A 12,113-nucleotide genomic window follows, 5' to 3' on the forward strand; every position below is an offset into this window, starting at 1 on the left:
AACACATTAATTCGTTAATAGAGAAAAGTTATAAACTAAATTATATTTGTGTCAAAAACAGCATTTAATAGAACTCTATTCAGTATTACGTTAGGTTATGTTATAACGGATCCAGTTGGGCGTATGTTTATGTTTAATACCATGTGGAACATTTAGTAAATATAAAGTACTCTCAAATGTAAAATCTAGCACAGATTGAGATGTTTTGGAAAATGAGCTCTTAAGCACTGTAAGGCTTTTACATTAATGAAGCATTCTAATTATACTTATAGATATTTTCTGATTTATAGTTGGCTAGCTAGCATATAGATGTTTTAGTATCTTTGAATTTACCAATCTGTTATTAAAATACTCTCCACACAAAGATTTACAACAGTTTACAACATGACTTGAGCGGTTAGTGCTCAAGTTTCGAATATATCAAATATGTTCCTTAGCATATCTACTTTGGAGTTGCCTGCGGTATCCCTGTCATTAAAAAAGCAAAGAGAAGAAATCTTCCTGTTCTTCCCATCCTAAGATGTATTGCAATAAAATATCGTTCTGTCTTTCATTTGAACTGAACTTAAAGACTTTAAAGCAGCTTTATTAGCTACTGATGTATATATTTCTTTTTTAATCAATATATTGTGTTATCCATTTCAAGACACGCTTTTGTTTCCCTCTCTTCTGTTCTGTTCTGTTCTGTGTTAAATATAATTCTATGAGAGCAACAACAACAACAATTTTGTTTCCTTAACCAACTTTATAGTACTAGAAACAATAACATATGTACCGTCCTCGTATACCCAAACTACTCTAAATAATGTCCTTGTATTTTATTATTTATGTCAATTCGTAAGGTCCTTTTTATATTTTACTACGTATACAAAAAAGCTTCACATATGTAGTTACATTTTTACTTACCTGTAACATAAGTGCATGCGGCGTATGTACAAAATATGAAACATTTCCTTTGGGGGATGACTGCAAACACAGTTGACCATCGGTTGCCACAGGATTGTACATGAAGACGATGGCATTCGATAGTTTGCCGTCGTACAGTACCTTTTCCCATAAAAATGTTGTCAAAAATGTTGTCAAAGCATAACAAAATAAAGATAAAAAGAAGAAGAAAATATAAAAATTCAATTATGTGAAAAAATGGCTGTGAAATTTTTCTGTTAAAGTTTTTTTTTGTTTGGCTGAGAAATATGTTTTATCAAATTTTTTATTTTGCGATACACAAAGCACAAACACATTATTTTACTACTTTTACTCTAATGACGAGTAGTGTTAATGTAAGGCACAGATTTGGTGAAAGCATAATTTTTATACACCCTCGAGGAAGTACACGTATGTTTACTTTTCCTCCGAATTTAATAAAGCAATAAGAAAATTCTTAAATATTTTAAAGATGTCTAAAAATAATAAAACAATAATAATAACAATAATTTAAAAAAAAAAAATAATTTGTAATAATAATAATTAATAATAATAATTAATTTTGAACGGCGTTAATTGATTACTCAATTTATATTTCAGCATAAATTGTAAAGACCTTTGGGCACAGATTCTGTTTAAAACAGATTGTTCTGGGTAGTTTTTTAAACTCTACTTTATGTATACAGAGGTTTATTCTGAATTATTATGTTGAGGCTAGTTGAGTTAGTGCACTTGAGCACTTTTACTCGCTATTAACTGCGAGGTTTCTTCATAACCCCTCTCTACGCCTCGACTGGATTATTGTTTATCATCAGACTAAGCAATTATTGACCTCAGATCGCATACCTCCCCGAGGAGCCTGTAACCATTCTGAGATTCGATAACGCGGTGTTGGTAAGCCTATCAGTTTTCGTAAATAATTTCAGGGTTCTTTCCTTTACGTATATTTTGATATGATATATTTTGAGGTTCCTGAGGATGTCATTCGTCCTAATGTACCATGGTATCTTGAAATGTCTTTTCAGAGCTTAAATTTTATACTTATAACAAAATTTTTATTGAAATTATCAATAACTACTAGAAAATGTTATCTAACTTAAACCAGCTACCACTAGATGGCGTCAATATTTTTTATATGTGTGATCAACGTAATATTTTGTAACTGAATAACCGTGCCATATGGGAATATATTCTGAAGCAAAAAGTGATCAACATAGTCTAATTGATAAAGTTATATAAAAATTTTCATTTTATACCTTTTGTTTTATTTAAAAAAGTAGTGATTTTAGATAATATGTTATAAAGCTCTTCAAAGGCATATATATAGAATTTAAATTAAATATTTTATAAAGCAAATTGTACTGTTTTTTGAAACAACAATTCAAGCCTATATTTTAAGATTAAAGATTAATTTGGGGTGCATAAGTATTCTATTGATCACATATCCTTTGAAATCGGGCGAATAGCTTATCACTAGATAAGCCCATTAGGAAATTATTATTGTTACATTGAAAACTCTCTCAAATGGATGTTCATTATGAGTCAATTTATGTATGTCCAATGGTTAAATTGTTCTAAACAATGGTTAAAGAATTTAGTTTAACAAAATTATTCATCTAAGAGGAGTATCCATGTAGTATACTCATGGATACTCATGGCAGTTTTCAATGTATGTAGTATATATTTATATGAAATATATATATTTTTATGTGATCTGTATTTCTATTTACATATATTTTTATATAAAAGCACATTATGCCATGAATATCACAAAAAGAGATTTTAGATAAGTGTTTATTTATAAAGCACAACAAATTCGGTGTTTTAATTAGCAGCTTTCAGTGGTGCATAAACCTCCATATACAAAATTAACAACAAATGCCATAGAATAATAGAAAACATTGTTATTCGATTGAAATAATAGAAAAGCAAATAATATATATTTAACAAAGGATAAAAAAAAACAAAAAGAAACTGAAAAACATCAATCGGAAAACTAAATTTTGATGAAATGGTTTTATTTGTAGTTCGAATGCGTTTACATACGGAAACATGTTTAAAATTAATTCGAATTTATATATATGTAGATGAGAGAGAGCTCAGAAACCTAAATCATAAACTTTACACAATTTCCAGCATTTTAGAGTTTTAAGTATTCAATTAGCGCAATCATAGTGAAAAATAGTGAAGGTGCATTATGAAGTACAGAATCGGACTATCGACGAGCTCGAAACCATAAATTTTGCCAACATGTGGACTACGAATATTTTTGCAAAACCAAAATATAAAATTTAAAAAATCAAAAACTGAAAATGTTTTTAATTGCAAGTAGAATTTTACGCTCTAATAATTCGATTAATTAAAAATTTAAAGCCATTGTAATGCACATAAGTGGATGGATATACAATATAAAATTGGAATTATGAACTCAGTGAAAGTATCTGCAAATCGAACTCTGTTTTAATTGATGTTGTTCAGAGCAAAGCAATGTACAAGCTCTCTTGTGTAGAACATTTGCACTTAATTAAGATACAATTTTTAGTTTATGTACTAAACTGTTAAGTTCAACGTAAAAATTATTGATAATAAGATACTTAAATATATTAGTTGACGAGTATGATACGCATTAAACGAATTATTAAGACATTAAAAAAATATTATTTTGAAATTCATTTTGTAACATAAATATGAGGACAAAAATTATTACTTAAATAAATAATGAAATTAATAAAATAAATAATCAAAAATAAATAAAAAGCATGCTTACAGCTTTAAGCTGATTAATTTCTTCCGTTTCGCCGGCAAAACTTCTCGATAACTCGCCGCTGGCGTTGGATATCAATGAACTCCGTCTCAGTTGTTCTAAAGCAAATTAATAAACACAGGAAAGCAAACGGAAAATGTTGATAAAAGCGAATAAAAAAAGAAAAGAAAAACAAACAAAAATAAATTTAAAAATTAATAAAGTTTAAATAAAAAATGAACATCAAATAAATACCAAAGGACACATTTGCTGTGGGCAAATGACTTAAAGGATCAGTAACGACTTTAGTGCCTTCGCTAGTGACATTGCCTGTTGCACTTGCTGGTAATGTAGTTGGTGTAGTAGGTGTACTGGGAGTAGTAGCAGTAGTAGTAAGAGTAGTATTTGTATGTGCTTGTTTATCGACCACGCCCCCTAAGGCATTCAATACAGCATTTGTGGAAGCATTACGTGCTACTACAACAGCGCGTATCTTAGCAAATGTTGCATTCAGATCAAGCTTTTCATCTGCCCAATCGATGGCTTGAGCCTCTTGCTCTGCATGTGTAGTGCTGATTTGACTCACCCTTTTATGATTGTCCGGCAGGTTCAGGTAGCACTCGTTGTCGAAGCGGAATTGTGACTAGAAGGATATAGTTGTGGTTTTTTTGGTTGTTTTTATGTAATTGCGTAGCACATGAAGATTAAAAATATTTTAAAAAAAAGTTTTTGGAAAAAACATTTATTTTTTATTTGATTGTTTTTAGCGGTGTCATTGCGTTGATGTATTAGAAAGATGTGTGCGTAGCGTGTTTGATAAAAAAAAGTAAAAGAATAAAAAAAATGAATATAGTTCGAGAGAAACGACAATTGTGAGCACACTGTTTTAATATATATATATATATAGAAATCACATATATAATAAATATTTTACATTTAAAATATAAACAAAAAAAAACAATTTACAATTGTGTTTTTAAAATTCAATGAAAATTTATTACTAAATGTTATTTAATGACACTTACCTTATATCCTGGCCCTAGGCGGTGCATAGCACAGATTTGATGCGCAGTCAGTGATTCACTGAATAGGTATATTGCTGACATTTGACCACAAAATACGCGCTCTTCATCCAATTCTGGCGTGGCACCAATATAACATTTATCAAATGGCTGTAAGAATAACATTGCTTATGTAAAGTACACTATAATAGATAATATACGTAGAAGAACTGCTATCATAAACAAAATGTAGGCTGGTAGAAAAAGATAAGCGTTATATATATGTTATATAGCTTACAACCATTTTTTTAATAATCTTTATTTTAGTTGATATTGTAGTAACATGTATAAACTCTTTAGAATAGTGATGTTCGGGCAGTTTGAATATTCGGATCGAGACTCGAACACTTTAAACGATAATTACAAAAGTTCTTACATATTCGAACTGCTTAAAGTTGTTTAAACTAAATAGATAAAGAATCTGTTTTATGTTTTATTATATTTTTGTTTCATTTTAAGCAAACACTATAAGAGCAAATGCTTGAAAAACACTCGCTTCGATTACTTTCGAGCGGTTTAAATTATTCGAAAATATCGACGTCACTTATATCAATGCTTCGAAAAGACTGCAGAGTATTTACAGCACTATTTCAAAGCAATCATGTTCGAATAATCTCAAGCGACTCAGATATACTCGAACATTAACAACATGGAGGATTCAAAAAAGTCGTACAATTTTTACAGCATTTCTTCATCGTAGACACAAATAATAATTTGCATTTCTTAAAAGTTTTAATTTAAAATTCAATTATCTCAAACAAACCTTAATTATTTTAACATTATTTTAAAATTTAAACTACTTAAGTAAATAATTTATTAATTTGACTTACATCATTCGTTGAAACGAACCACGCCATTTCAGTACTGGACGCCATTTGTCCATTTACCAGGCACTTTATTTCGCTTTTTGTCCAACGATTATATATGTACACTATCGCAATCATATACCACTGTAGAAATAATAAAGGAATGAAGGAACATATTTAAATAATTAATTATCAATTACATTTATCTCGCAACTAAAAGCTTTAGTACTTATACTTAAGCGGAGACAACTTAAGAGCAAGGACATTCATTAAAAGCATCTCAAAAAAAAAAAAAATAAAAAATATTCGTTATAACTTCTTATTTATAGCAAATAAATTGATTTTCTTTCATTGCTCATTATAATTTAATTGATTTAATAAATATCCTTTGCATTGATAGTTCAATAGCAGCTCAATGATTACAAAACAGAAATAAGTATAGAATAAAGCATAAAAGTGCTTCACTTTTCATGTTAAAAAAGTCTTAAGTTCTACATTTATCATCGAGCACTTACCTTTCTTGGCTGGAACTCATATTTTACACAATGCTGAAATCCTTTGCCTTTGACTTTCATCGATGTGAGTACAAGGCAATTGCCAACAAAGTGGGCAGTGTAGCCAATCCCTTTCGATGTTTTAAAACTGTACCATAAAAATGCAAGGAAGGGGGAGAGACGGTGAAAGAGAGAGATGAAATGAAATTAAAATTAATGAGTTGCAAATACAAAATTTAAAGTTTTCACAAAAATTTCAAAGCAGCTGTGCTACGCTGCACTGAACTTACCAATAAAGGTATGGCTTCTCACGTTCGATATTCACAGAGTTAATTGGATCCAGGCGAAACCACGTCGTAAATGTAAAACCATTTTCGTATGGCCACTTAGCTAACGGCGGCAATACCATCGCCTGCAGAAGAAAGAAAATATTGTGTAAAAGAAACTCAAGTGAAGTGTACCGAGAGAAAAATGATATAGTGGAGCCAGAAAAATTTTTAATTGTATTTTGAAAATTTTTGCAAATTAAAACTAATGAGGCACTTTTCAAAATAAAAATGAGTTTTCAATCCCAAGTTTCCGGCGTACTCATTTTGTACGCCATGTTCGTTGTTGCAAGTTCGGAAAATCGAAAAATGGGCTGTGGTGATTTCAGAACTTTCATTAAAACTCACTTTATTGTTAGGAGTCATAACAACTTTCTGCAGGTTAATCATTTTGCTGTCATAATTAGTGCCGTCAGTACCGTCAGTAGGTTTGCCTCTTGCCACTAATTTGTGCCACGTCAACACTTGACAAATTTGTTGCCAAAACTTTTGCTTAATATCTAAACTGGTTGCTAGGGTTGCCATGTGCACATTATCCTTTAAATAAAGTCGGTCTAACTGTGTATAGAATGTGGATATGTAAGGTGAAGTTGATTTTAGTTTTCTATGAGATTTAGCGTTTCGGTCAAAGTTTTAATATGAATTATAAATTAGTCAAAATACGGTGGAGTGAGCATTGTATCATAATGTTATTATGAACTCAGAAGTATTTTAAATAAACCATCTAATTTTAATTAAATCAGGAAAAGTTCTTTTATAATCCATATTTTAAAAGAGCTGGATAACGATATGAAATAATTTTACAAATTAGCTTACATGAGGCTTTCGAAAACTGAACGCATAACAAAATTTATAGAATATACATAAATTTAATGATAAGTCAACATAAATGATAAACTTTCATGGGTTTCATTAATTTTTTTAAGTATACTGGTTTAGCATAATTTGATTGGTGGGATGATTTTCCCATTTTGAAACTTTTTTAACAAAAAAAATTTTTTTTGACAAGTCAAAAGATTTGACACTACAAGTCTTTTCTGTTCAATCGATATATTAATCTCGAAAGTATCTTTTCTTGATTTTTTTGTATATTTTCTTTATACAAGAAAATGTATATATTTTCTTTATTTTGTCTGATAAACACTCAGTTTTGAAGCACTATAAAAACTAATCGTATGAATCAGAATTACCATTATTTGTGAAATACATATAAAGAAAATCTCCGTTATGCTCTGTTTGAATTCTTTACCAATAAAAACTATTTTGGAAATTAAAAACGAAGAAACAAAGTAAAGCATAAGGTCAAAATTTTCCTTCTAATCGGTTTAGTAACTAGTGACTATGCTGCAAAATTAGTAACATAATTGGAATTAACTGCATTGAAAAATGAAAAAACGTTTTTGGTTTCTTAAATTCTGAAGAAAGTTCAAGATATCCTCCAGTCGATTCAAATAAATCTGATAAAAGGGTTGCTAGATAAAGGCGCAGGTATGAACTATAGGTATCAGTTATTTTCTATGTATGGGTATTCATATACGTATATCAGTCAATACAATTTAATCTACGGTAAACTCTTTTCTGCTTAAAAAGAGAATGAGGAGAATAAACGAATTAATTAAGAGCACGAATTAAGTGTGAAACTGAGACAATTTGTGCCAAACCTAAATAAATCTGGCCATCCACAAATCTATGTAGATCTAGAGAAATAGGACTGAAGTCAGCAACATAATTTCCCTTCTGATTGCTTAATAGTCAGTGATGCACAAAAACTTAGTGGCCTCTGCCAAATGTTAAGGTTTTATCAAGCTTTAGTCTATTATATAAATATCTAGGCTTAGTAAGGAGCAGGGCTACTACTTTTGCAAGAGTCTTCATTGATTCTACATTCTTATCTCGAAGAACTATCAATATTTATTATTTTTTTTAGCGATAATTATATTATCGGAACAGAAAAATTTTGAATCAGGAATTCACGTATCATAATAATTCTTTAGAAAAGAAACCACTCTAAGGTTGATAAAATTTTCATTAATTTTTGAATAAAGTTTTATTTAAGTATTTAGCACTTAACATTAAATGATTAAGTTATAATTCACTAAATTAAATTTTAAGAATAATTACGTTAACAAACTTCTGTTGGATTTTTCCATTCCATTTTCCGAATTCTTTCATCTCATTCCTTCAATATTGAAGTATTTCTTCATAAACTCAAACTATCTTTATTAAGCTGGTTAGTATCTTAAAAACTTTTACAAACTTCAAGAAATTTTACTAAAATGTTAACCATTTTCTGACCACAAAGAATATTTTCCATAGCAATTATTAGCTCATTTCTACCAACAATCAGAACATCGCACCACAACACATAATTTATAGTAAAAGTTTAACCAAAAAGGAATGCTTGCCTTTCTTTGCAGAAGCCACATTGAAGAATAAGAATCTCCAACTTTTGAATTTGTATTAAACTTATTTCCGATTTGTCGAAATTTATATAACAAGTTGTATTCTCAACTTCAGTCTAGTAAATGGGTTGCTTATGGGCACAGCAATGAAGAAAAAACGCACCAAGCAAAACGAAAATGAAAAACAAGTAAACGCCTTAAAATATGCAACATATGGCATAGGCACAGCAGTTACCAGACCATAGCGTACAAATGGGCATTGTTTCTAATAAAGTCGTAAATCAATTATGTTTTTATACGAATTTGTTGCTCGATGCTCAATGCTCGATGCTCGAGACGGTGTCTTAACTTGTATTGGTAACTGCAAATTGAAAGGAAATGAGAAAAATTGATTTATAGCGCCGTTTAGATCTCAGGAGTTTAGCTTGTCTAGTAAAATACCATAATAGTCATGATTGTGATTTTTTGCCGCATTTAAATGAAAAATATTTCAATTTAGAAAGTTGCAAAAATATGAATACAAACCAGTCTCCTCCTTTTTGCTTTTAGGGAACATGTTTCACATTTTTACATTCCCCCTAGTGTTTTTGCAAAAGAGTTGCCAACCACAAAATAGCGAAAGTTTTAAGAAAAGTGATTTAACTTTTGATGATTTTGTATTTTAATTTTAAATATTTATGTTGAACTAAAAAAAAATATTTGAAAAAAATTGGAAAAAAAAGACCGTGTAGGAAAATTATTTTTAGTTGCATTTAAATGGAGAAAAGGATATTCCAATATACTTTGAAATTCGCGCAACAATACTCTCACCCCTGAGGTTGTAGTCAAAATTTTACACATTTTAGTAAAAATATTTCTGCAAAAACGAGTGTGTAGTGTGAAGTGAATGGTGTAAAGTTAAATTTTGCACAAATTATTGGCAAGTCTGTTACCAGTGTTTCACTTAAATTTTTACGAGAATAGTTGAGACTGCTCTAGAGGATTTCCGAAGGTGAGTGCGAGATAAAAATTTAGAAGTTTTAGAGAATTTTTCCATTAATGTTGAACTTACTACCCTTTGAGCAAAATGTACACCCGTGATAATAACAATTTGTGTGTATATTCAAGTGCTTCATAGAAGTCGGTTTTATAGAAATGATTTCATAAACTATGTATGGTCCAAAATATTACGCTGAAGTGTTATGCAAAATGAAGAAAGAAAAAGTGTACTGACGGCGAATTTTTTTTAAACTCTTAATAAGTTTTCCAACTCTTTTGAATGTGGCATATATATACTTTAATTTTATGTATGTTTACTTATTTGCATTTCATGTTTATACATTTTTATGGAGCACATTACGCTGAAATTCGATTTCCTCGCGAAAATAATGCTCAATATAATAAAAGAAGAAATTTTACTGAATGGGACACAAATAAAGGCCCACAACGGCATTGCCATATGTGTGTGTTGTAGTAGAATTTGTGCACATACTTTCCCCTAACCTTTTCCATCTTGTAATTGATTTGTATTAATAATTGCAAACAAGGCAATTCTTCGTGTTACGATAATAAAACCGAGAAACATAAAATTGACGCTCCACGTTGATGTTGTAAAATATTTTAAGGTAAATATAAGTAAAACATGAATACTGCAGCACTCAAATGTACCACATCAACATACAAATATATATATATATATACGACTTAGAATATATAAAACGTACAAAAAGCAAACTCAATTTTTGCCTAACGAAATCATTATGTACCTCATATATTCATGAGAGAAAAAGGCAGTCAAGTTGTTGTAATTTTGTTGTTGCAACGGTAATAAAAAGCAAAATTATGGCACAAAGTTGTAAAAATACTCGTGCACATGTAAATAGAAGTCATATTACACTACCAGTAGAATTGTACAAGTACATACCGATCCTTTGCGTCCTGGAAAACTAAAGAACACATCTGGCCCATTTCTATGTGGCATTTGACGGAGTACATTCAGTAGTTTGGCGGAGTGACGTGGCCATTTGCCATTAAACGCCTTCATTGTGCCGAAGAGTAATTTTAGTTCTTTAACTGTTATGCTGTAGCTGGCCAAGACACCAAGCATCTCGATAAGCAAATCTGTAAGAAGAAATGAAATGTTACTTAAAATTTGAATTACGGAAGATGAAAAGGAAATATAAATAAATATTAAAATAATATGGGACAGTATACAGATAAGTATTTACATACAGGAGAAATTAAACTATATCCAATAATTTTATAGCTATGGTAATATGACACCACATAGTAACCGTTATAAGTAAAGTAGGTTGTAATGATAGCTTTTGTGTAAAGAACGTTTAGGAGCACACCATGGTACCGCTCCACAGTAGTTAGGTAGATTATTAGGACTGTGTTTGCATAAGCAATGCTTAGCAGCTTTCATGAAACCAAAGCATTAGGGAATGACAGAAGAAAAAATAAGGATAACCAACACCAACTGTAGTCAGGTTAAGATCCGACAAAATAAATTTAATTAGAATATTAAACTGACAAAATTGTGGATAGTTTACAAAGGTAAACTATCCATTTTTGGATATTTTGCTTTTTTCTTAATATTTAGCTCAATTTTTTCTTAATATTTAGCTTTAGCTCAACTTGAACTACAGTTTTCCATCTCGCTGATATGTAGAGTAAAAAGCTAGATGTGCTAAATCTCTGCAACTTTTTTGAGAAAGATGTCTCACTTTAAATATATGGTACCTCAAGCTTGTTACTTTGATGCTTCTATATATTGTTAATTAAGCTGGTTATAGAATTATATATATTGTTAAGTTTATCTGCATATATATCTTATGATTCAATACTTGTTATTAGAGACTCAGACTGAGTTAGTTAATAAGCCGTAAAAATTTTTTTACAAAGTCTACTCAGTTAGTCTTAAATAGAAAAATAATAAACTACATGATACTTCCCTCGGAGGAAGATAAATTGTTTTTGCTCATTTGAACAACATTCTAGACAAGATAAAGAAATCATTAATTCTCCTATACTTTACGTATGATAAAGTGCTTCTCTAATGGCTTTAAAATTTCATTCCAATATGCGGCCACTAAATTAAGTTATTTTAACAAGAACAAAATTTGTATAATCTGTTGGAAAAAGCAATTTATTAGCCTAACATGTTATAGGTAACATTACTGTTTGTAGAGTGCGAACATTGTCATCATATAGAGCCATTTTAATAAATTTTTTAAAAATACTTGTCCGAGTATTTAAAACAAAAACAAGTACGTGAAAACTTTAAGAAACTCAATCATGTTCAGCACATATGTACTTACATTAAATGTAATTGCACTTTACTATAATATGCACTTTTATGTGTTCTACTCCTTC

General features: G+C 30.0%; 1 protein-coding gene across 1 annotated transcript in view; it reads right to left on the reverse strand.

Moving 5' to 3' along the window:
• The window catches only part of LOC119667083 (neurobeachin-like), an 11,297-nt gene extending 444 nt beyond the window's left edge, over positions 1 to 10,853 (reverse strand). The window contains exons 1-8 of the mRNA XM_038076368.1: positions 10,660 to 10,853; positions 6,319 to 6,440; positions 6,050 to 6,176; positions 5,559 to 5,678; positions 4,693 to 4,839; positions 3,923 to 4,310; positions 3,692 to 3,786; positions 907 to 1,047 (exon numbers count right to left, since the gene is read on the reverse strand). Of these exons, the coding sequence (XP_037932296.1) occupies positions 907 to 1,047; positions 3,692 to 3,786; positions 3,923 to 4,310; positions 4,693 to 4,839; positions 5,559 to 5,678; positions 6,050 to 6,176; positions 6,319 to 6,440; positions 10,660 to 10,842 (1,323 nt within the window). The 5' untranslated portion in view covers positions 10,843 to 10,853. The remainder of the gene's footprint in view (positions 1 to 906; positions 1,048 to 3,691; positions 3,787 to 3,922; positions 4,311 to 4,692; positions 4,840 to 5,558; positions 5,679 to 6,049; positions 6,177 to 6,318; positions 6,441 to 10,659) is intronic.
• Positions 10,854 to 12,113: the final 1,260 nt, after the last annotated feature.

This window comes from Teleopsis dalmanni, chromosome 1 (genome assembly GCF_002237135.1).
Source record: "Teleopsis dalmanni isolate 2A chromosome 1, ASM223713v2, whole genome shotgun sequence".
In the NCBI taxonomy this organism is placed as follows: domain Eukaryota; kingdom Metazoa; phylum Arthropoda; class Insecta; order Diptera; family Diopsidae; genus Teleopsis; species Teleopsis dalmanni.